Source organism: Terrapene carolina, unplaced genomic scaffold, assembly GCF_002925995.2.
Source record: "Terrapene carolina triunguis isolate 2854851 unplaced genomic scaffold, T_m_triunguis-2.0 Scaffold211, whole genome shotgun sequence".
NCBI lineage: Eukaryota > Metazoa > Chordata > Testudines > Emydidae > Terrapene > Terrapene triunguis.
The window spans coordinates 34888141-34912285 of NW_020664562.1; the positions used below are offsets into that span (position 1 = coordinate 34888141).

A 24145-nucleotide genomic window follows, 5' to 3' on the forward strand; every position below is an offset into this window, starting at 1 on the left:
TTAAACATTTTGAAAACCTTATTTACTTTACATACAACAATAGTTTAGTTATATAATATAGACTTATAGAGAGAGACTTTCTAAAAAAAGTTAAAATGTATTACCGGCACGCAAAACCTTAAATTAAAGTGAATAAATGAAGACTCGGCACACCACTTCTGAAAGGTTGCCAACCCCTGCTCTAGTATTCTAGTATGGGGAGAGTGAGTGCAAAAGATTTGTTGAGATAGGCAGTGGGTAAGTATTTACCTTCAACTTAGATGAAGATTGGAAGGTACTGTCTCATTGGTGTGAATCTGCTGAAGAAAATTCAGTTTGGAGGTTCATTAGTCAGTAACTGATGGCATCCAAGTTACTGATGATCCATCAATCTGTCAGCACCAGTGAAAGGAAAATATTTAACTCGTCTACAATCAGCTATTTCATGTTCTGATTATGTTTACTTTTACTGTATCTATTATTTCTGATGTTTTCCTTGGTACTGGTTATTTTTGTTAGTTCTTCTATAAGTTGCTTGTACTGATTACTTAGCAAGAGTGCTGCTTTTAAGAAAATGGCACATATAACCTACCTTGGCCTGCTTTGGGAACAAATTAAAGTAGAGAAAAGGGGTACAGGAAGAAATCATGGAAAGGGACTCTGACCTGAATTGTTAACAAAAGTGGGGCTGGTGGCTTTGTTACGTACCTCTGAATGACCTCCATATGAACTAGTCAGGAACTTTTCTGAACTGAGAAAGTCAAGTGAAAAAAGCTTTTACAGACTAGTTTGTAATACTCACCAGTAAAATGGCAAGATTTCTTCTTTGCTGATGGAATACATAATAAAGCCCCAGTTTTTACCTCCAGGTTTCACCAGAAAGCACTTAACAAATTACAGAATATTTTTAGTCAGAGTTCTATAGGAAGATCTGCCACAGCCTATATATTCTAATCAAATGAAGACTCATAGAAATAGAACTGCTGGAATGTTGCAGATATTGCATCATTTACTATTTCCGTTTTAAGGCTGGACTCCAGCCACAATACTTTAGGAGTGAAAGTTGATAGCGTCTATGAAGTAGACATTGTAGCATCTATAAAATTAAAATGGTGTGCATAAATGAGTAACTGAGTTGGGCCTGCGAGGTGGTGAGCATCCTCAATTCCCATTGAAACTAACAGCAGTTGAAGGTGGCCAGCATACCACATGAAGGACTCATAACCTTGCAGATGTTAATGCTTATTGACTTATCAAGGCAATGGGAAATTGACAATGAATGCAAATATATGGGCCAGTAAATCTCTCTTAATCTAAAGTGTATTCACTATGAATTGTGCCCCTCCCAACTATACAAACATCAAACACAGTATAGAGCTCCAGGCAGATCATTCCATTCAGCAAACAAAATGTTCTGATTTACTTGTCTAATAAAATGGAGCCTTACATGCCAGGTATGGTTGACTAGGACAGCTCAGCAACAGTTAAGGCCCTGGACAATAATAACTGCACTTGCCAGGAACCATGAAAGCTAATTTTATCTTAATCCTATAATAAAAGACAGTATCCCCAATGACTAAAATTGATACATTTTCCTGTATATGATGTAGTTATATCCATTGGTATTTGGTAGACGACTTCACTGACTGTGGAAAAACACCATCACATTCTTCTAACAACATACCATACTACCCAACCCAGTCTAAAAGCTGTCTTCATCTTCTGCCAATTAATGATTCGTCTTCATTTATGATAACAGCATCTACCTCCATACATCTGATAACTGAATTCTAAACAATAACAGGGAGCCCATTCAGAGATGTGGGGAGGAAGGGGAATGGAACATTTATAAAGATCAGTATTTTCTTCAGTCTTTTAATTGTTGCATTACCGAAGTCATTAACACTCCGGACAGATTTTGTCCAGTTCAACTTCTATGTCATCTTTATATTTCTGCTAAATAATCCCAACAGTTTTGGTGGACTGATCACATGAGCACTACACTTCAACACTGTCAGTTGGCATTACGGTTCTACAACTGTCTGAGTCCCCTTTCAGATTTTTGGGTACCACTTTTATCAGCAAAATAGGTCTACGTGCTTATTAATATAATTTATTATTTGTCTTACATTAGCACCCAAAGGCATCGCACATGCTGGGGACATGCTAGAGAAATATAATAAAAGACAGTCCCTGCCTCAAAGAGCTTACATCGTATTACAGTTCTATGCAATAGAACTCCAGTTTTAACACACACACAGGGAAAGCTCTTCAGCTTAAAGAAATAGTAAGAGTGCTGTAAATGGCACCGTTTTATTTGATGGATAGGATAGTAATTTCTTATGACTCTTCTCCAAAGCAGAGGAGGAGGAGGAGGAGTTGGCTTGCTTTATTTTACTTCTGTAGCAGTTTGACTTTGATTTTTCTCTATTCACTAATATTATGGTAAAAGCGCAGCTAATGACTGATAGGTGGCTTTCTCAGATACCCTGTTACACCCAACCCTCAGAATTCTTATAAGAGTAATGTGTTATCATATTTTTATTATTACTTCAAGGAATAATAATCTTTCCTTTCATGGATGACAATTGATTCTGGGCAACATAGACCATAGAGGCAGAGAAATTATCAACATATTAAAAGCACACACAAAAAAAACCCTTTCAATTCAACATGATATGCCCTAAAGTCAGGAAATTAAAATGTATATGATTTTAGAGCTTGTCTCTTTGTGTAGGGGTTGACTGAGCCAATTTCTAGTGGTTTTCTAGCACTTCTCTGGTGGGTGAAGCCAGTTTTGTAGAATCTAAGCTTTATTTTAAAGAATTGAGAGCCAGATTCCCATGGAGCAGAGGGGGTGAGGGTGTGTCAGCAGAGGAATCTGTGAGTGCAGTCAAGGGAGCCAGCTGCAACTGGATAGCCACTGGGGACTCTCCAAAGCCAGGGGAGTCCCTGGAGAGCACAGCAACAAGCACACACCGAGCAGAGTAGCCCAGATTATCTGGCCCTGAGTTTCTATTCTGAATGTGACACAATTCAGTGCTGAGTCTGCAGATAGACAGAAATCATGCTTTTAAGGCCAAATGCTGTACCTCACCCTCATGAGCGGCGTGTGACTCCTCCATTTGGGGAGCCTGGGTGCTTTCCCATCCTTACCAAGACAATAATGGTGGAGGTGAAAGATATTTCACTTATTCTTTCAAAACAGTTTCCTATACCAGATTAGTGACCTAGTAGTACTGAGGCTATATTAAGTCCATAGCATTTGAATTTTAAGACTAAGTTAGCAAAGCACAACTCCCCGCCAGAAAATCTCTAAAATATTATATTAATTCACAGAAAAAAGTATTTTCCCCATACTCAAAGAACTCAAACAGCCAAAAAGAATTTTACCAACAAATTCATCTTGGGGGTTAGAACAAGTCTGAGAAACTTCAAGCCCTTTTCAAAAAGTTGTAAATGTTTTACAGTATGCCTAGAATGAAAGTGCCTTCAAAATAATCACTGCAAAAGAATATCACTGCCGCGTCACTGTAATTGGTGCTATTTATTTGGTACTAAGACTGAGGGATGGGCCACTGCTTGTAAATGTGCTTTGAAGATTACGATCATCTCAGAGCACCTGGAGATTTCCACAAGTCAAGGTGAGGAGAGGATGCACCGATGCAGAATAGACTTACCAGATGGTAGCCCATTCAAGTAGATAACTCAGTATACATCATGCCTCAAGAGATCTTGCTTGTTCCAAGATGATCCAGCAGCTGGGCACCTGGTTTATTTCCATTCCTGTTTCTACTAGCCAGACTTTACTGAGGATACTTTATCCTGAAGGTTATACCCAGACTGCAAACACAAGCAGGAGATTTATCCAGCAAACCATATGGCAATAAGGGTGTTTTAGTGAAATAGAAGCATTTACTGAGAGATCCGTTACGGATTTGAAGAATAATATGATAATGTGTATGTCTTCTCTAATTTTTGATCCTTTTAAAAAATTATATTTCAAAAGTATTTCCAATTCCAGTTCCAATCAGAGTGATTTGTGAAGAAAAATTGCAATTTTCTTCAAAATTGCCCAGATGACCTAGTTTTCATTTTAAACTACACAGTTAGCCAGTTTACTGGAAACTTGCTTATTAATATACTATTATGTTTGGGAAATGAACATTCATAGATTAAGGAAAGATATTTTCAACCTTCTGCAAAATTAGGAAACCAGTTTTATTGCAATAAAAATTGTCAACATTTTTTTCTGCAATAAAAGCAACTTCTTGTCCCAGGAAGAATCAGATTGCAGGTTGTTATTTGATTCTGAATAGTTACATGTTTTGTTTTGTCTTGCTGTTGCACCCTGTATGTGACACAGTCAAACATACCCAGTAATTATTAGTCTGTAGACCTTAAAGATAAAAGATTCATCCCAGCCCTCTGTCTGTAAGGAAGATGTGGTGCTAGAGAATGTATTTGACGTGTTTGGGGGTGGGGAGCAGCTTTAAGTTTTGTCTGGAGCTCCATAGGAGCCCTGCCAACAGAAACTGCCCTGGAAAGGCACTAAATCATTGCTGCTCCTGGCTGGCTTGACACCACTCACTTGGGGCCATAACAGGAGACTGCAGGCCTATGACAAAATAGAGGTTACCGGACAGTTTGAGCTACTGTGTCCTAGTCAGCAGTATGGGTTGGGTCTGCAAAAGCAATCCTGAGCGTGAACTGGGTCCAGTTTGGTTTTGCTCCTTCTGTTGGCTTTTCAGCAGTTTTTGCAAATAACAGATATTGAGTCAGATTCATCCCTATGAAGTCATAGTTATGCCAGAAATGAAGTTGACCCATTATTCCCAGAGTTGAGTCTACCTCACCTGATGATGCTGGTGCTCAAAGATGTTTTAGGCAAATGAAGGTATTTATTATAAGGTTCTTACAGCTGACGTTTTTGTTAAAAGAAACTGCCATATTAACTACACCATAGCTAGTTAGTTGAGACTATATATTAAGTCTATGGGTATGTTATATCAATAAAAAGTCATTGGTATTGTATCCTGTGTTACTTTTGAGTCTTCATTTCCCTTCATTCAACTCTGTTTCAGATTCTCATTTTACCAGATGTGAACTCAAAGCTACAATTGAACCTAAATTAATTCAAGAACCTAAACTTGTACAGCTTTTCTTTCCCTCAGTAGAACATGTCTTAGTTTCCAGAGCTTTGTGTGAGCTATTATTTCTGGGCATATTATTGCTTCCATGTTTGGCCACACCGTCACTGCACTAGCAGTTCCTAACTCATTGATCTGTAAAGTGCTTTGGGAATATCCTGGATATGAAAGGAGTTATAGAAACCATATCTTGTTTTAGTCTGTTATGAACGAGCAATTTAATCAGTAGTGAGCTGCTAATTAGCAGCTAAAGGGGACGAGGGGTTAGTTTGTTTTTTGTTTTGTTTTGTTTTACAGTATTGAATTAGTCTGATTTGTCAGCTTTGGAAAACATTACTTTTTCAGTAACTTATCTGAATATATCTTCTTCTTTTTTTTATTCCAAGTATTCTAGTGTCTTTGTATTTATACAATCTGAATATGATTTAATAAGCTTTAAAAAGATAGTGCTGGTTCATACCAAGGAAATCAGATTTACATAATTTTCCACTTGCTTATAGAGCCACAGCAGTTCAGATTGTCTTTTACATTGGGGAGATGGTTTTAATATGATAAGATTAAATACCACCTACAGTATGCTTGAGCCTGCTAGGTTGACTTTTGTAATAAATTAAAGGTTGGCTTGTCAGACTGACTTTTAATATTAACTGCTATTGTAATCAAAGGAAGCAAAGGTAAAAGAGAGACCCCTTTCACTTCTGCCTGAGAAATAATTCAGATTATTCCTCCAGGGGAGGGCCCAATCCTGCGGTGCTTACTCATGCAAATAAACCATTAGCCACTTCTTGGGCAAGTAAAGGTTTCTGGATTGGAACCTAGTGTTGTCTTTTTATGTATTTATTTTATTAGCTGAAACTTGTGCTTGGGAAGTAAAAGTGATGTTTTGTTCATGTCTCTCATTCTCCACATAATAAGATGGACCTAAATTCAAAATTAGCAAGACCATGGCCACTGTGTCTCAGATTTCTTTACAAGGAAACTAGTGACTTTTTAGTTACTGCTATTCAAAACACACTTAAATTCCAAACTCTCAGGACTGGGGTAGAAAGCAAACTAGATGTTGTGAATCCTTCAGTCTTTCTTTATTTCTCCATTTTATTTCTTCTCTTCTGTTCTCAGGTATTCCTTACTCCTGTCATTTTTAGTGATTTAGTGATTATTTATGTAGTACCATAGGTGTATATGGTAGGAGCAGCTCCAGCAGCAGCTAAAGCAAGGACTGATGCACTGGAGGGAGAAAGTGAAAGAGGGCCCAGCTGGGGCCACCACTCCCCACAGCGTCCTCTCGGGGCCCAGAAATGTTCAGGGAAGACCCCATTCACACACACTCTGGGAGACCAGGACATAGGTCGTGCATCCTTTCCCCTATCCCTCCCACCATGTGGCATTGGGGGGTGGGGAACTGCAGGGAGAAGCCAGCCAGAGATTCCAGCTGATAAGAGAGCTACAGAAGGAGCTAGGGTTGCCAACCCTCCCAGTTTCTCCAGGAGTCTCCTGGAATCAGGCCCTATGTCCGAGAGGCTACTGCAGCCAAACTGGGAGATTTTGGGCACTAACAGTTCAGCAGCGCGGCGGGGCTAAGGCAGGCTTCCTGCCTGCCCTCGCTGTGTGCCGCTCCCAGAAGTGGTTGACAACCCCTGCGGCCCCTAGGTGGGGCACAGAGGGTCTCCACGCACTGCCCTCACCCAGAGCGTCGACTCTGTAGCTCCCATTGGCCGGGAACTGCGGCCAACGGTAGCTGCAGGGGTGGTGCCTGCGGGCAGGGGCAGCGCCTGGAGCACCCTGCCCCCCCCCACCTAGGAATGGCTGCCAGAGGGATGTGCCGGTCGCTTTCGGGAGCCGCCCGAGGTAAGTGCCGCCCCCCTAATCCCCTTCTACACCCCAAACCACTGACCCAGCCCAGAATCCGCACCCCCTCCTGCTTGCAAACTCCCTCCGAGAGCCTGTCCCTTGCACCCCCACACACACATCCAAACTCCCTCCCAGCGCCCACACCCGGCTCCCCCTCCTGCACCCCAACACCCTGCCCCAGGCTCAACCCGCAGCCCCTCCTGCACCTCAACCCTCTGCCCCAGCCCAGTGAAAGTGAGTGAGGGTGGGGGAGAGTGAGCGACAGAGGAAGGGGGGCTGGAGTGAGTGGGGGTGGGGCCTCAGAGAAGGGGCAGGGCCTTGGGGAAGGGGCAGAGCAGGGAGCAGGACAACATGTTTGGGTTTGTGCCATTAGACAGTTAGCAACCCTAGAAGTAGCCAAAGCGGGGACCTTCGGACATTCAGAAAACTTTTTACAGGTTTGACTGGACTTTTTCTGCCCTATGTTGATTGGCTGTTTGCTCTAACAATCTCCCTCTCCCACCCTCACAGCACCCACACCTGCTCCCCTTTGCTATTACCTTCTTCCCTGCCCTGTCCTCCTCAATCCCCTTCACTTCAATGTCCCCTCTTCCTTCACTGTTCTTTCCATTTGGCATATCCCCTCCTAACTGACCCCACTTCAAAAACAAAACAAAATCTTGGCACTAACATGCCATTTGCCACCATCACATTGTTCAATCAGCTGGTGTGTTCTACCCTTTCTAGGGTGACCATATTTCCCAAAGGCTGGGGCTGGTGTTGCTGCTCGCCCGAGCCCTGCCTGCACCCTGCTGGAGCCCTTCCTCCTCCCGCCACCCCATCCCCCTGTGTGGGGCTGACATCACCATTCGCCCCCCCCCCATTCCTTTGCACCCCACTTTTTTGACAAAAGTGGGCATTTGTCCCGTTTGCTCTTACTGACTGATCGAGTCGGCAAGAGCAAATGGGACAAATGCCCACTTTTGCCCCAAATGTCAGTACGGCCAAGACAGAGCTTAAGATAGGGACTATTCCAGCCAAAATGGGAGGTATGGTCACCCTAACCCTTTCCCCTACTCTGTGCTTGTCTTGTCTGTTTAGATTAAAAACTCTTTGAAACCGTGTTTGTACAGGGCCTAACACGTTCTTTGTTGATTCTTAGGCACTATTGATTAAACATGATTAGTAATAATGGTGCTTTACAGGCAAATAAATGACAGGTCCAGCTCCCAATGAGCTTTCAATCTGTGAATCTGTTCCTGCAAATAGTTACTACCAGGTGCAGTGCTCACTCTCACGAATGGTCCCATTCCATTCTGTTCTTGTCTGTTCAGAGTCTCATACCATCTTCATTACCATAGCATCTGACTTGCGCTCCCCGTCATCACCCGGGCCAGGGAAGCTAATGATCCAACCAGCGGACCAAATTCGGTGATGAATCCTGATCATGTGCCACCTGCGGCATGTTGTGTATACGCTAAGAAAAAGTATCTTCTAGAAATCCATTAAGCAATGTGACTAGCATTTGTCATGTAATTCTTTTTCTCCTTTTTTTTCTCTCCAAAATTATATGAGGATTTTTAAATATATTTTTTATTTTCTTAGTTGATGTCTGCTGTGCTATGTGCCTTTGTTATTGAAGGCAAGGCCACAGCAGTGCTCCTCACACTTGTAATGGAAAGTGTCAGTGTTTGAGGCAGTTCTTAGATCATGTAGAGTTTCCTCTATAGCTTTGGAGTGGCCCCCAAGAAATTTCTGTCTCCGATACAAATGAAGTTTACCCTTGCTATATACAGCTCTGTTGTGCCTCAAAAGCAGAGTTGTTGACCACCGTCCTCACCCCAGAGCTACAGAAGATCTTTTAGGTATTCTGGGCCCTGACCACTGAGTGCTTTGAAGATAAGGATCAAAAGTTTGAATTTGACTCTTTTTTTTTTTTTGTGGGTAGCCAGTGTAGAGAGAGGAAGACAAGGTTTAATGTGCTTGTGTTAGACTGTGTTGCTGAAGAGATGTGCTGCTGCATTCTGCACTAGCTGGAGTTTCCTAAGGACTGATGACTTCATGCCTAGTTATATTGCAGTGCTGCTGTAATCCAGCCAGGAGATGGTGAAGGCTTAAATTACTGAGGCTAGGTTATCATTTGTCAGGATGGGATGGAGTCTCCTAGCCAACCCAAGATGGTAGAAAGTGTAACTCAGAGACTCTGTGTGACAGCTCAGTGTCAGTGAGAAACGCAGGAGTACTCCTAAACTATGGACTAACTTAACCAATAGCGAATATGTATCTTCAACCAAAGGAGAGTGCACCATGGCCGGAAACTCCTCCAAACCTTTCCCTTTACCAAACAGTGTAACCTTCATCTTGCTTGGGTTCAGCTTGAACTAGCTGTTCTTCATCTGTATGTTGTCTGTGTTGTTGGCACATGAGCCATGTCTTCTTACTAGTTGTCCTAGTGGCTGCATGTAGATGTTGAATAGGATTGGTGATAGAACTCCTCAAGTTGGGTCTAATGATGGAGGTGCAGTTTCCCATGACTGTTTGGGGGCATCCCTCCATGCATTCCCCTGGACCCCTCGATAGGGCTATTCTAGATAGTACCCTCTTTGCTTGACAGCAAGTTTCTGCAGAAATGCATACTAATTAGGATCTACAATTTCAGGGCCTAATTCTGCAACCATTATCTAAAGTAGCACTCACATGAGCAGGGATTGCTCATATAAGTAAGTGCTGCTCAACAAAACGGTTGCACAGTCAGGTCCTACATTTTAGAATAACTCATAATAAATGCAGAAAAAGCTTTGAAATGAGTGATAAAGCAAAGAGCACAGGGTTCATATGTAATCATAGGAGAACTGGGATTGTATTGCTTCAAATATTGGAGTGATATTTTTAAATAGAATCTTTCACTGAAGACCACTGAATATTAAGTGTTGTGTAGTTTATTTTCAGTCTGTGCTTTTGGCATTCAACAGCTGCGAAACCTGTCAGATTTACCAAGAAAAATCTTGAAATGTGACTGAACGTCGTTTAGAATTATGGGCCAGATTCACTGAAGGTGGGGCAGGAATATGTAAATTACATCCCAGAGACAGGCAAGCAATGAGACCACCTTTATTTGCCACTAGGTGCTCTGTAGGTGGAAGTTGCTAAGAAGATGCACTGATAAAAATGGCATTCCTTAGCCATCTCAGCTATGCCTCTTGTCAGCCAGTGCTGCCTATGAGTTTAGGCTGTTCTGTCACATAAATCACACCCCACCCCAGCAGAGGAGGAGTTGTAGTCATTTCTCTGTTGCAGTCTCCTCCCTTGGTAGAATTTCTGTAGCTGGAGCCCAGCATGAAGCAACATAATCTAGCCCTAGGTGTTCATTAATATTGTTATTTATCAATGCTACAACACAACTGAAAGTTAAAATACTATGGAAAGTTACTTCTAATTAAGGTGCAGAGAAGTACAGTAAAAAGCAACAGAGGGTCCTGTGGCACCTTTAAGACTAACAGAAGTATTGGAGCATAAGCTTTCGTGGGTGAATGCCCACTTCATCAGATGCCGTGGCGTCTGATGAAGTGGGCATTCACCCACGAAAGCTTATGCTCCAATACTTCTGTTAGTCTTAAAGGTGCCACAGGACCCTCTGTTGCTTTTTACAGATTCAGACTAACACGGCTACCCCTCTGATACCAGAAGTACAGTAGTGCCTTATGTCATCTTCTTTTTATTCAAAGATTCTTTTCCTGATGTTTGAATAGCAGAGATCTTGGAATTATGGGTTATTTTATGCAATTCTGTGCTTCGAGCAGGTAGAACCCTTTACTAGATATACATGTACATTCAAATGTTTAAGGCACTGTTCAGGGAAGCATCCAAAAAGTTGGTGTTTATTGATAAGCTCCTGTGTCTGCAAAATAGGCTAGACCAGGAGTAGGCAACCTATGGCACGCGTGCTGAACGCGGCACGCGAGCTGATATTCAGTGGCACTCACACTGTCCGGGTCCTGGCCACCGGTCCGGGCGGCTCTGCATTTTAATTTAATTTTAAATGAAGCTTCTTAAACATTTTAAAAACCTTATTTACTTTACATACAACAATAGTTATATATTATAGACTTATAGAAAGAGACCTTCTAAAAACATTAAAATGTATTACTGGCACGCAAAACCTTAAATTAGAGTGAATAAATGAAGACTCGGCACACCACTTCTGAAATGTTGCCGACCCCTGGGCTAGACATATGACAAAAATAGGTGTTGACCAGAACCTGAAGGGGAATGAACACTTACAGAACATTTCAGAAGCTCCAAGAAAAAGTTTGAGCTTCCTGCATTTGAAATAGTATAGCAACTCCATCCAGTTGATCATTGTCATTACAAGATTTGATTTTTCTGTGACATGTTTATCTACAGATGTCAAATTGTTGTATTGCATTAGTTGAGTTTTATAATTCTGGCAACTGGACCCATTTAATGAAACAGAAAATGAATGAGTCTTTGACACTAAGAAGACAGGTAGACCTATAAGTATGTTTTATGAAGGAGAAAATTGGGTTAGACATATGACAAAAATAGATTTCAAGAGATTTCAACATTTGTGCTTTGATGTTGACCAGAAACTGAATAGGGAAAAGCAGAATGAACACTTACTAAACATTTCAGAAGCTCCAAGAAAAAGTTTGAACTTACTACATTTGGAATAGTATAGCAATGCCATCCGGTTGATCATTATCATTAAAAGGTCATAAAAATTAATAAAATATTTTATATAAAATAAAGAAAGTTGAATAAGTTCAGTCCTGCAATGGGTTAAAGTTTAGTGGGGTTCTTTTTTAATTCAATCCCTACTCCACACTATACGGTACTCTCAATTTACTTACCTAATCTTATATTTAAACACTTTGTATATGCTTGTCATAACTGTAAGACCAATCATTCCACTGTCTGGCTATTCTTAACATCAGAAAATTTATTCTAATAAACAGAACACTGCCATGAAACTGAGGCCAAGCCAAAGTAGTGGAAGCACAGAATCTTTCCATGTAATCTATATGGGAAGAAGTAAAATTAAAGGTAGAGGAACACATTCTTACAAAACATCTGGGATGTTCTAATACAATCAGTATAACAGCACACAGATCAGAATTCAGAGTTCATTCTTAGATTTGGAATTTGAAATTCTGTTAATTTTGAAATCGTGCAGATGAAGCTAGGAAATATAGACAGTAAGTTATTTACTGAATTTTTTTCAAAGCCTTTAATCAACCCTGAGCTTTGGGGTTATTTGTTTTGGGGTTTTTTTGTGCATTCTTTCTCTTCCTGTAGAAAAGATTATACTGTTTTGGTACTCACATTTCCATGAGCAATTTGTATTCCCAGTTACCAGTAAATTATTTTGTACAGTTTACCATGTGATATTAGACACCATATGCTAATACTAACGCTAACATTCAGATAGTACCATGGCGAGGGAGTACCTTTACTGGGAATATTGCAAAAATGCCCGCAATAGATTCTAAGAGCAGGTCCAGGATCTACAAGGATATACTGTTCAGTAAAATTGGCAAGATATAGTACTGAAGAATAATATCTAAAGCAATAGTAGTTTCAAGAGCCAAATCAGTTTTCTGCTATGTCTGCATTTCCAAGACAATCCATTAAAAACAAATGTAGCAGAAACTAACTGGTCTAAAATGTAAGCTGGTAGATAAATAGAAAAAATATTTATATATAAATAGAAAAACTTTATAGATGCTAAGGCATCCCAAACCCTCCAGATCCCTCTCTGACCAAAACCCACACCAGACCTGGTACAAACAATTGATGAGTTGCTCCTATTGTCAGGACCAGTGACCGTAGTGGAAGAGCACCAAGAAATAATAGATTTTGTTGTGATCCACTCTCCATTCTTCCCAATAATTCTTGGCATTTCTTGGTTGGAGCGGCATGACCCATGTATTTCCTGGTGGTGGAGGATCATTAGCTTCTCCTCTGAATATTGCCAGAAAGCGTGCTTCCAACAAATTGACTAACCCCTAGGTCAGGGGTGATTTTCTGCAGCCCGCGAGCCCCTCGCCACCCCTCTGCCATCCCCCAGTGTTTAACAGAGCGGTGGCCGGACGTGCACCGGGAGCAGGGCAGGCTCCCTGCCTGCCCTGCCCTGCGCCGCTCCGGGAAGAGGCTGGAACGTGGGGGGGGGGGGCGCGGAGGGGCTGTGTGTGTGGCTGTTGCTTTAGGCAGCGCCCCCAGCAGCTGCCATTGGCCGGGAACGGGGATCCGCTGCCAATGGGAGCTGCTGGCGGCAGTGCCTCAAGCAACAGAAACACACAGCAACTCCGCCCCCCGTTCCTCACGTTCCAGCCTCTTGTGGGGGCAGGGCAGACAGGCAAGGAGCCTGCCCTGCCCCCGGCACGCGCCGGGCCAGATCCTGCCCCCCGAACCTCTCCTGCAGCTGAACCCCCTGCCCTGAGCCCCCTGCCACACCCTGCACCCCGATCCCCTGCCATCTCCTGCACCCCTCCTGCACCCCGACCCCTGCCTCACCCCGCACCCCTCCTGCATCCCAACCCACTGCCCTGAGCCACATGCCGCACCCCTCCTGCGCCCCAATCCCCTGCCGTACCCTGCACCCCTCCTGCACCCTGACCCCTGCCCTGAGCCCCCTGCCGCACCCTGCACCCCAACCCCCTGCCCTCAAACCCCCTGCCTCACCCCGCACGCCTCCTGCACCCTGACCCACTGCCCTGATCCCCCTGCCGCACCCTGCACCCCTCTTGTATCCCAACCCCCTGCCCTGAGCCCCCTGCTGCACCCCACACTCCTCTTGCATCCCAACCCCCTGCCCTGAGCCCCCTGCCGCACCCCACACTCCTCTTGCACCCCAACCCACTGCCCTGATTCCCCTGCTGCACCCTGCACCCCTCTTGCACCCCAACCCCCTGCCCTGAGCCCCCTGCCGCACCCTGCACCCTGACCCCTTGCTGTACCCCTCACCCCTTCTGCACCCCACACCCCAACTCCCTGCCCTGAGCCCCCACCACACCCCACACCCCTCCTGCACCCGCTTGGGGCAGGGAGGGGGCAGAGTTGGGGTGGGGATTTCAGGGAAGGGGTTGGAATGGGGGCAGGGAAGGGGTGGGAAGAGGCGGGCAGGGGCGGGGTCTCATGGAAGGGGTGGAGTGGGGGCAGGGCCGAGGGTGGTGGGTGGGGGGGTAGGTGTCAGTAATGCGGCCCTCGGGCCAATGTACTAGTCCTCATGTGGCCCTCATGGTCATTTGAGTTTGACACCCCTGCCCTAGGTAATCTGCATTCATGGCCCAAGGATTAGGTAAGACCCTTAAAAGCAAGAACCTGTTCATCATGGACTAACCAGAAGGCAGCTGCTCCGGACCAGAACCTCAGACTCCCTAATAAGTGCCAAGACTACTTGGGTGTGTTCAAAAAGAAAAATGTGAATTTCGTACCCCCACATAAGGCCTAAAAGTGTCCAGTAGATTTACAACCTCAGGCAAAAGTGTGCTACAGATGAATATACACCATGTCTGAATCAGAGCTGGAGGGGCTACATGTGTATATCCAGGAAAATTTGACAAAGGGCTTCATTTCGAGATCCACCTCTCCAGCAGGGTCACCAGTCCTCTTTGTGCAAAAAAAGGATGGGTCACTATGCCTCTGCATAGACAATCACATATTAAATCAGGTGATTATTCATAACCAGTACCTATGCCCCTCATCCCAGAATTGTTGGATCACCTGAGGACTCCCAGAAGCTTCACTAAACTAGATCTTCAGGAGGAATACAATCTAGTTTCCACAGGGCCTAGGGACAAATGGAAGACCATTTTTTATACTTGGTAGGGGCACTTTGAATACTTAGTAATGCCGTTTGGCTTAACCAATGCTCCCCGCAACATTCCAACATTTCATAAACATTGTGTTCAGGGACATCCTGGATCAGTACCTGATCATCTACCTTGATATATTGGTATTTTCTGAGAACCCTGAGCAGCGCTGCCATCGTGTCTGGTCTGTCCTGGAGAGACTACAGAAGCATGGTTTATATGCCAAAGTAGAGAAGTGCACGTTCAACCAGGCCACCATTGAATTTTTAGGTTCCATCATCTCCGAGGAGGGCACTCAGATGGAGCTGCAGAAAGTGGAAGCCATCCACAACTGGACAGTACCCTGGACCCTCTGAAAACTTCAGCACTTCATGGGCTTTGCGACTGTTTATAGATGATTCATTGCCAACTTCTCTGAACAAATAGCCCCCTGACTTCCTTCCTTCATAAAGCCATTTGATTCACTTTGTCACCTGAAGCCCAGCTTGCTTTTGACCCTCAAGAGTGCCTTCACCACAGTTCCGATTATGGCACATCCCAACCCCATCTGCCCATTTATAGTGGAAGCAGACGCATCCAACATGGCCCTGGCAGCGACACAGACAACACATCCCCATAGAGATGAACTATGAAATCCTGGGCAAAGAGCTGCTCTCAATCAAAACTGCATTAGAAGAATGGCTTTGCCTCCTTGAGGGATTCTGCATCCAGTAAAGATTTTTATTGACCATAAGAACCTTGAGTACCTCCACAAGGCTCAAGCTTTGAACCAAAAATTACGAAGGTGGGCCTAGTTCTTCTCCCGATTTGAGTTTACAATTACCTATCACCCAGGAAACCAAAATTGGAAAGCCAATGCTCTATCACAAAAGGGGACTACTACCAGAAAAACAAGGAACCTACTTCTGTCCCCACCCAACTCCTCAAGCATGGTATTTTGTAAATGCCACAATTCAGCACAACTTGAGACATCAGGGATCCACCTTGAAAGAAGAGCTGCTTGCCCAAGGGATACAATCTATGCCATTAGCAACTAAGATGCACCATTTGGTGTGGGATGGTATAACCTACTTCGATGGATGTATATGTGTCTCCCTGGGGTGTCTCCTACTGGAGGTGCTATGGCTGGGCCATGATGCTCCATTTATAAGCTTTTTATCATAACCCATATTTTCAATAATGACTAGTGGTTTTAGGTGCCCAACTTGAGACAACTTAAAGGGACTTGATTTTCACAAAGTGCTGAGCACCTGCCCTCTGAATACTGAGTCCCTTTAAGGTGCCTCAAGTTGGGAACCCAAAACTTGGAGCACGCCAAATCACTAGCCACTTTTGAAAATATATGCCAACCTGTTTTGTGTGTATCCTGCATGCAGGTCAGAGGTCTTCAGGCTAAACTGAGGCCAGACGTATGTTTCAGTGTCTACTGTTATTTGAGTGTACTTTCAGCATAATGCATGGAGCTCTGTAATAAACTGAGTAGCTGTGATGCTTCATAAAATAACTCCCCCCCCCCCAAAAAAACAACTTGCATTAAAAATGTCTTTAGTTAGGGAATCAATCATCCAAGAAACTGTATAAAGAATAGGGATATTCTTCCAGTCACATTGCTCAATTGTCTGAAAATTCCTAACCTTATAAATCTGCCTCACAAAAGGAACAGTATCCATCATAACAGACTATGCCATTATACATTAGACATGATGCATCATGCAACCAAGTGCAACAAATAAGGGGGGGAATTGGGAATTTGTTTTTAATGTTTTAATGTTGAATTGAAATTCAAAAATTTTTGTTACTTCAGAATAAATATACACATTGCTCAGAGGTAACTTCTATTTGTACTAAAGGGTTTCTTGTTCACAATTTAGGCAGTTGGATAAAACCCACTTAATTTCTCTTTGTAATCCTCTGACACAATGCTGAACTACTCATAAGGATCCTCTAATATCAAAATACATTAAACAGTGTTATTAATAGGCTGGGTTAGAAAATATTTAGTAAAGTAATAATTTTCTACTGCAGAAAGATTGATATTCGTGGCAAAACATGGAACCTAGAGACTTAATCAGTTATTAGTCTAACTACCCTGTCACCAAAACAAAACAAAAATATATATAGCAGGTGAAATATTGCTATATCTTAGTTTTTCTTCACCCTCGCCTACGTGGGTCAACTCTGACATAAAGATGAAAATTTTATGCAGAAACAAAGACCACACAAAAAATACATAGGATGAGTTAATAAGTTAATTACAATAAGACTTAGCACAGCTATTATTTCCAGTTTACCGCTTGTTACCAGTTGAGTTTTTCATGAGCTATCACCATTACATACAGTACTACCATTTAGCTGTGCTGAAGTGATTTTCCTATAATCCCACAACACTGCCTAAAGGAACTAAAACACAATGTGAGATTTTGTAAATGTGTCTCTAAATGACTAAATCTTTCAAAAGATTTTTAATTTTTGTTCTTAATTTTATGAGGGAAAAATTGATCCATAATATATATTTATAATAGTATTCTCTATTTGTTCTTTAGTATTCCTTTTCTCTGTGAATACACGTATTCATTTTGTATAATTTCAAGCCTTCATCTCAGCCATGAATTGTATCAGTTAAAGTTCCTTCTTCCTTTGAAAAAATTGAATTTACTGCTCTTCCAAGTTTGAATGAAAACCTTTGAGACTAGTTTCTGTATCTTCCGTTTTTGAGACAACAATGAAGCAAGTTTGTTTATCTAGCCTACAGTAGTTTGGCACCCGGATAGCCTTTTCAATCACAGAAACACATTGACCATCATTACTAGTATCCCTAACACTATGCATAAAACTATTCAGATTATACTGACATACAATTTGACTGGGATAAAATGGCTTAAGTACTTATGTGGCGAGAGTTTTACTGTAATTTTAAGAAAAGTAGAGACTATGGGTTAAGTTTTCAAAATTATCTAAGTGACTTAGGAGCTCAAGTCCCATTTTCTAAAGTGATGACATAGACACTTAAGAACCGAAATTTCATGGAATTCAATAGGACTGAGGTTCTTAAATTCTCAAAGTTACTTTTGAAAATTTAACCCTCCCACTAGATAACTAATTTTTAAACCAGAATTGTGCATGCTGTGTGAAGCTTCCAAGATTCCGCACTTAGGACTTTCTAGGAGGGAGGAGGAGGAGTGGTGACCCAGCGCTTCCCCGCTCCTACCCCGCCCTCCCAGCCCTTTGCGCTTAGGACTTTCTGGGAGGGAGGGGGAGGAGCGGAGACGCAGCGCTTTCCCACTCCTCCCTCTCCCTCCCAGAAAATCGTAAGGTGAGGGAAGCGCTGGGAGGTGAGGGAAGCGCTGGGAGGGAGGGGGAGGAGGCGGAGAAGAGAAACTTGTGCAATGCTCCCTTGTAAAGTCGCTGCTCTTCCACAGAATCTTACAAGCAGTGGACAGAGCAGGCAGCCAAACGACGTTAAAAGGGAGCATTGCACAACTTTAAATGAGGTAACTTTGAAACAACGTTAAGCGGCAGGGCGTTAAGTGAGGAGTTACTGTATGAGTAAGAGGATCAGAATCTGGCCCTAAGATGTTAGTGGGGGGAAGTGGGAGGAAAGCAGCCTAGGACGTAAGGAGGACTATTAAAGGGAAGTGGAGGGGGAATAGGCAGTAGCTAAATAATCAAATTATGCAATAAAATGTGTTTTTCATGAACCTATTTAGAGACTTCATGATTTGTAATATTGTTACTGTAACTTCTCCATTACTTTCCCCAAAACTTAGCATGAAACATACACCCCTAATGATGTGAAAAAATAGCTATGCATAAGAAAATAAAAATAGAGTATATTACCTTTTCTTTATTTTCTCATAACTATCCAACAACACCAGGATTGGGATTCCCAGATCCTTTTGCTAGGCCAAGGAGTAGAATTTAGGCATATATGTTAATTAAAGATCATGGGACCTGAGGCAACAAAAGAGTTCAGAATCCAGCAATAGTTAAGACCATGTCTGCCCTACATAAAGCACTGGAAATGTTTGAGTAAACTAGTAGTTATTAACTTTCCCCTTGGTGAAAATGACTCTCTCTTTTTCATAAATAAAGAGTAAATAAGTTAAAAGAGAGATTGAGTCAGGGAAAACGGGCACACCTTGAAAAAAACAAAACAAAACGTGAACAACATGAAGATTCAGGCTCAGGGGACTGAAAGAGCCTTGATTTGTATAACAGTAATTTGAAAGACCACCTAGTGTCGAATAATGTAGGATCAGGCCTTTGCTTCCAAATATTCTTCAGAAGAAAAAAAACTATCTTGTATTTCCTAATAACTTGACCTTTTCTCAGTTTTAATACAGTTTCACATTCTTTTTGTTTGTTTGTTTCACTTTATTGTGTTCAGTTTAAAATAAACAGTACTTATAAAAATAGAAAACAAACCTGAGTATTTGCATGTGGACATCTGGAGGAAAATTCACTTCAATGCTACAAGCACAGCTGTAGGAATACTTAGTATCTCTGCTTTTTTTTTTAGTTCAAATTTTGAGATTCTGGGGTTTTATCTAAGAGAATAATTAGTGGTAGACATATCAAAATGCAAGATTTCATACTTAGATTGCTACTCTCCTTTAAAAGAAATACTATCTGATTGAAACAAGGGATAATTTAGCATGGCTGTATGGTAATAAGGAAATAATTATGGCTTTGGTTCTGGAAAACATTTAAGAACATGCTTAAATCCATCACTTCAGGACATCACTTAAGCATGTTTAACTTTATTCAAGTGCTTAAGATCCATTGACTTAAAATTCACATGCTTAAAAGTTGTCCGAAATAGGGAAGCTTTCCTGAATTAGAGACTGTACCAAGATGTGATGTAGGGTAACATAAGTCTTTTAGTAAACTGTAATTTCCTTTTCAGCTTTGCATATTATAGATATGTCCAAAGGCTCAGTCCTTCACTGCTTGTGCATATAAAACTGCCTTTGACTTGACTGGGAGTTTTGGTTACATTCAGAATGCAGAATCAAGCTCATAGTCAGTATTGTGTTAGAAGCTAGTAAAAGCCCATATCATAAAATTCTGGTCTGCACCTTGGCACTGTTGAAACTATGAAAAATCGAGTTGTCAGTGTTAGCCCAGTCTTGAAAATGAGCATCCATGGAAAGGCCCAGATTCTGCATTGCGATTCACAAGTGCATTTTCAGTTGATTTCAGTAATAGATGTGAGTGCAAATCTGAGGGCAGAATTCAGCCAGTATTGATTATTAAATCAGACTTTCCAGTGGTTCTCAACTCAACTTTCATCTTATTTGTTCCTTAGGGTTTGTTTTTCTTTGTGCTGTATTAGGTTTAAAATAATAATGTTCAGTGATTAATTTTGATATTGTCTTATCTGAAAAATAAAAGCCCCATCTCTTTGTATAATTTAGAACTGTACAGAATATATGAATGTACAGTGGATATAATCGTGCGTTCTCAGGGGATGTCCAGGATGACTTAATAGTTCTTTTTCATTTCTAATATCTATGATTTTGTGAAAACAAAATGAACACTTTCCATTTTTGTCTTTCTGTTAGTCAAGTGTTAAAGTCCCAATCAAAATAGCCAGCAAGCAATGTGAACACTGCTGTATCAAAACTTGGTTTTTATTTCAGTTGTTGTTCCTTTTAATATACTGTTGTATTTCTTTATTCTATTTGTATGTATTAATTATAACTATAATCACTGAGATGTTAAAACGGGGATTGCAATATATGTTGCATTAAGAAAAGGTAAAACAAATCCCTCTTTAAAGAGAGTGAAAATAAACATGGACCTCCTAGCCAGACAAAATTGTCAAACTTTGGTGTCTAAAGTTAGGTACCTAAATCCATATCAAGTCAATGAGTCTGAGTCAATGATCTGATCTTCAGCAGGGCTGAGCACCCGCAACGTCCATTGACTTCAATGGGAACCTTGGTGCTTAGCACATCTGAACATTAGGTCATTGATTCAGGTGTCTAAGCAGGGATGTAATTGCCTAATTTTAGGCATCCACATTTGAAAATGTTAATGGTAATAATGATTTATTGTTCTGGGGAAGATGAAAGAATAGACACTATCAGTCTTATTTTGTAGTGTGTCTTTCTATCTTTCAGCTGCATTTTCCAGTTATCTTCTAGTTTCATATTGAGCACTCCTGAGACAGAAAGAAAAATGCAAAGATTTCCAGATTGCTGTAAAATAAAAGAACTGGGGATGAGGAATAGAAATATTTACTTAATATTTATTCTTTTCTTTCCAGCTCCAAGTACAGCCCAGTATGGGATTACCGGTGGTGCTGAAGTTCTGTTCTCCTGCTGGTACCTTGTGTTGACACTATCCTCTTTCACCAGCATATTCTACCTGAAGAACATCATTCTACAATAAATATAAAGAACCATGAAAGGCTTTTAAGGATTCTCTGAAAGTGCTGATGACTGGAGCCAATCTGGTAGAGTTTGTTAAAAGCAGCGTGGGATATAATCAGCAGTGCTTACATGGGGATGATCGCCTTCTGTAGAATTGCTCATTATGTAAATACTTTAATTCTACTCCTTTTTTTGATTAGCTGCATTACCTTGTGAAGCAGTACACATTGTCCTTTTTTAAGACGTGAAAGCTCTGAAATTACTTTTAGACGATATTAATTGTGATTTCATGTTTGTAATCTACAAGTTTTCAAAAGCATTCAGTCATGGTCTGCTGGGTTGCAGACTGTAGTTTACAAAAAAAAAATATTGCAGTGAAAATGTGATTCTTTAAGGCTGCAATACAAGTATTCAGTTCCCTCTTTAAATATGATTCTATCCACATTTATTCAGAAGCATTTTTATTTTAAAAAATCAAATAATATTGCCTTCAAAACATTTCTTCAAAATATAACACATATCTAGATTTTCTTCTAGCATGATATTCAGGTTTCAAGAATGAGCCTTGTAATATGACTGCATAAAGCGGTTCTGCTTCCCCACCCCGCCCTGTAAATTCAGCATGGGTGTGCCTTCATAAAATACTACTTTTCTCTTCCTCTCCAACAATTCTGGAATGTGTACTGGTAAATGACAACATGTAAATTCAAGCGTACCTAATCTCCAGTTGAGGACAAAGATGCTATTGGCTAAAAAGAATACCTTCTCTTCCACCTCCAGTGGGGTAATGGAACTGCTCCAAACTCTGCCCACAACAATTAGACTACATGGTATTTTTTAACCAGTCAATCAAAAATAGCACAGGTATATTTCCCTTGTTTTTTCCCTCTAGTGTAGTTAATTTGTAGATTTTGTTTGTAAAACAAGTTTTCCCGGTATAAAATACAGCACAACTCTCTTAAGAGACTTCTTGTGAATGTAGCACTTTTCCCTTTCATTACTCTAAGTCAGAACTCTTAAAAGGCTGTATATGTGAGATGGTGACAGTCCCTTTTTTATTATTGGCCAGTACTACATGAATTGATATTCTTGCACTGGAGTTGTACTGATCAGCTAACTTAGCAATGATACTTTCATTGCAAATGTTTTTAAATCTCAGATAGCTGAGAACATAGGAAGCATTGAACATACATTTAATATAGATATATTGAAAAACAAGTGGCTCCAATAACTATATTTTGGTGCACCTTACAAATGGCGTCACATTGCATCTTAATTGCCAGAATTTCATTAATGCACTGCTAAGATGTATGAATATCTTACCATAACAATTAATTTCACCTTTCATAAATGACTCTTGCAGTCCCCACATATTGCATTGAGTTCAAGAGAAGTTTTGCCTGAGTAACGGATTGGATCCTAAAATAGCATATTTTATTTCTATGGATATAATAGAGTTGTTGGTTTTTTTTAAAACAGCCTCTAATTTTGCTCCCAAATTATTGTACAGTCATGCTGTAAATTAATTGTGAGCACTAAGTTGCACTTGCAAAACTGGAGGCTGAAGCAAGGTCCCTTTAAAAATTTGACTCATTATAAAAGTTGACCATATATGGTCCAGTCCATCACCCATTGTAGTCAGTACAAAGATACCCACCCACTTCAGTGGAATTGGATTGGGCCCATATAGAAAGAGCCACTGGTGATAAGAATTTCTAATTAAAACATTAATTACAATATAAAATTATCCATTCACTTGTTCAATATATAAAACCACAGTATATAATAACAAGACTGCTGCCGTGTGAAAGTTGGAGTTATTTATATCAAAAGAAGATTGTCACTGAACACCATATTGCTAATTTGGCTACTTTTTTAGTATCACTGCCACAGAAATTTCACTCAGACACACTCCTACTCAGTCATTTTTTGCTACTGTGTTAAGCTCCGTAACTAGCTATCTGGGTACTGTACATATTCAGCACTTTCAAGTTCATTTTGCAAATATCCTATTTTTTAAAACTCAAATTATGAATTTCTTTAGTACCTTGATCAACTGGCCCATTACTAATATATAAACAAAATATGCAGCAAATATGTTGAAATTACTAAATGACACTTAGATAAGGAGCATAAAAAGAATACACTGACTCCATAACAGGGCAATAAAATGTATTGAATCACGCTGTTTGTGTTCAGTAACAGAGTAGAATATTTCTATTATTCTCTTAAACTTGTGCGTTAAGCAGGTTCTATTTTCATCAATATGGCATTTTTTTAAAACCTTGAATAACATGATGACATTTTATTGGTTGAGGAAGCAGTGTATAAAACAGTACGAACCATCTTGTACACTATCCTGACATTCTGATCACTCTTGTATTGCAGCTTTAAAGTGCTAAGCTCTAGAATCCATTCAATAGAAAAAATGGTGCTGCAGAAAGTATTACATGTGAGTACAGTTTTAGGAAGAAAGAAACAGATCAAGGAGATGTATAACTCAGATGCCTCTTCTCACATGAATTAGGAATTGTTTCTATACTGTAGCTGGACCAAATTCTAGATTTAGGCTAATTGTTTTTTTTTTCATGATTACTGACACATGGAATGTGAGGATTCTGGCAGCAGAATAGAGTATGGAAACATTTTTATTAAATATGAAAAAATTAAGTATTTACTTTTTTTGCATCATGAGAATATTCTTGCCAATAAAGCCACTGGAAAACACAGGCCAAATTTTCAACCTAGCCTCTGAATTTGCACTTGCAATTTTTGTGAGACAGTTTGTAGCATGCAAAAATCCACGTTTGTGGGCGCAACATTTGCTTCTGCAAACTAGGTACCTAAACATCTATCGGCTCTGCATGTTCAAAAGTGATAATTTGTATGTGCAAATTTAAGAGACCAATCCTGTGCATAAGTACTGGGGCCACTCACATTAACACTATGTCGGTCATTAAATGTTTGTAGGATTGGT

At 40.9% G+C, this 24145-nt stretch overlaps 1 protein-coding gene across 1 annotated transcript in view; it reads left to right on the top strand.

Annotated features, from left to right (window-relative positions):
- Positions 1–23353, top strand: part of LOC112115985 (neuronal growth regulator 1) — a 616138-nt gene extending 592785 nt beyond the window's left edge. The window contains exon 7 of the mRNA XM_026656049.1: positions 21063–23353. Within this exon, the coding sequence (XP_026511834.1) occupies positions 21063–21187 (125 nt within the window). The 3' untranslated portion in view covers positions 21188–23353. The remainder of the gene's footprint in view (positions 1–21062) is intronic.
- Positions 23354–24145: the final 792 nt, after the last annotated feature.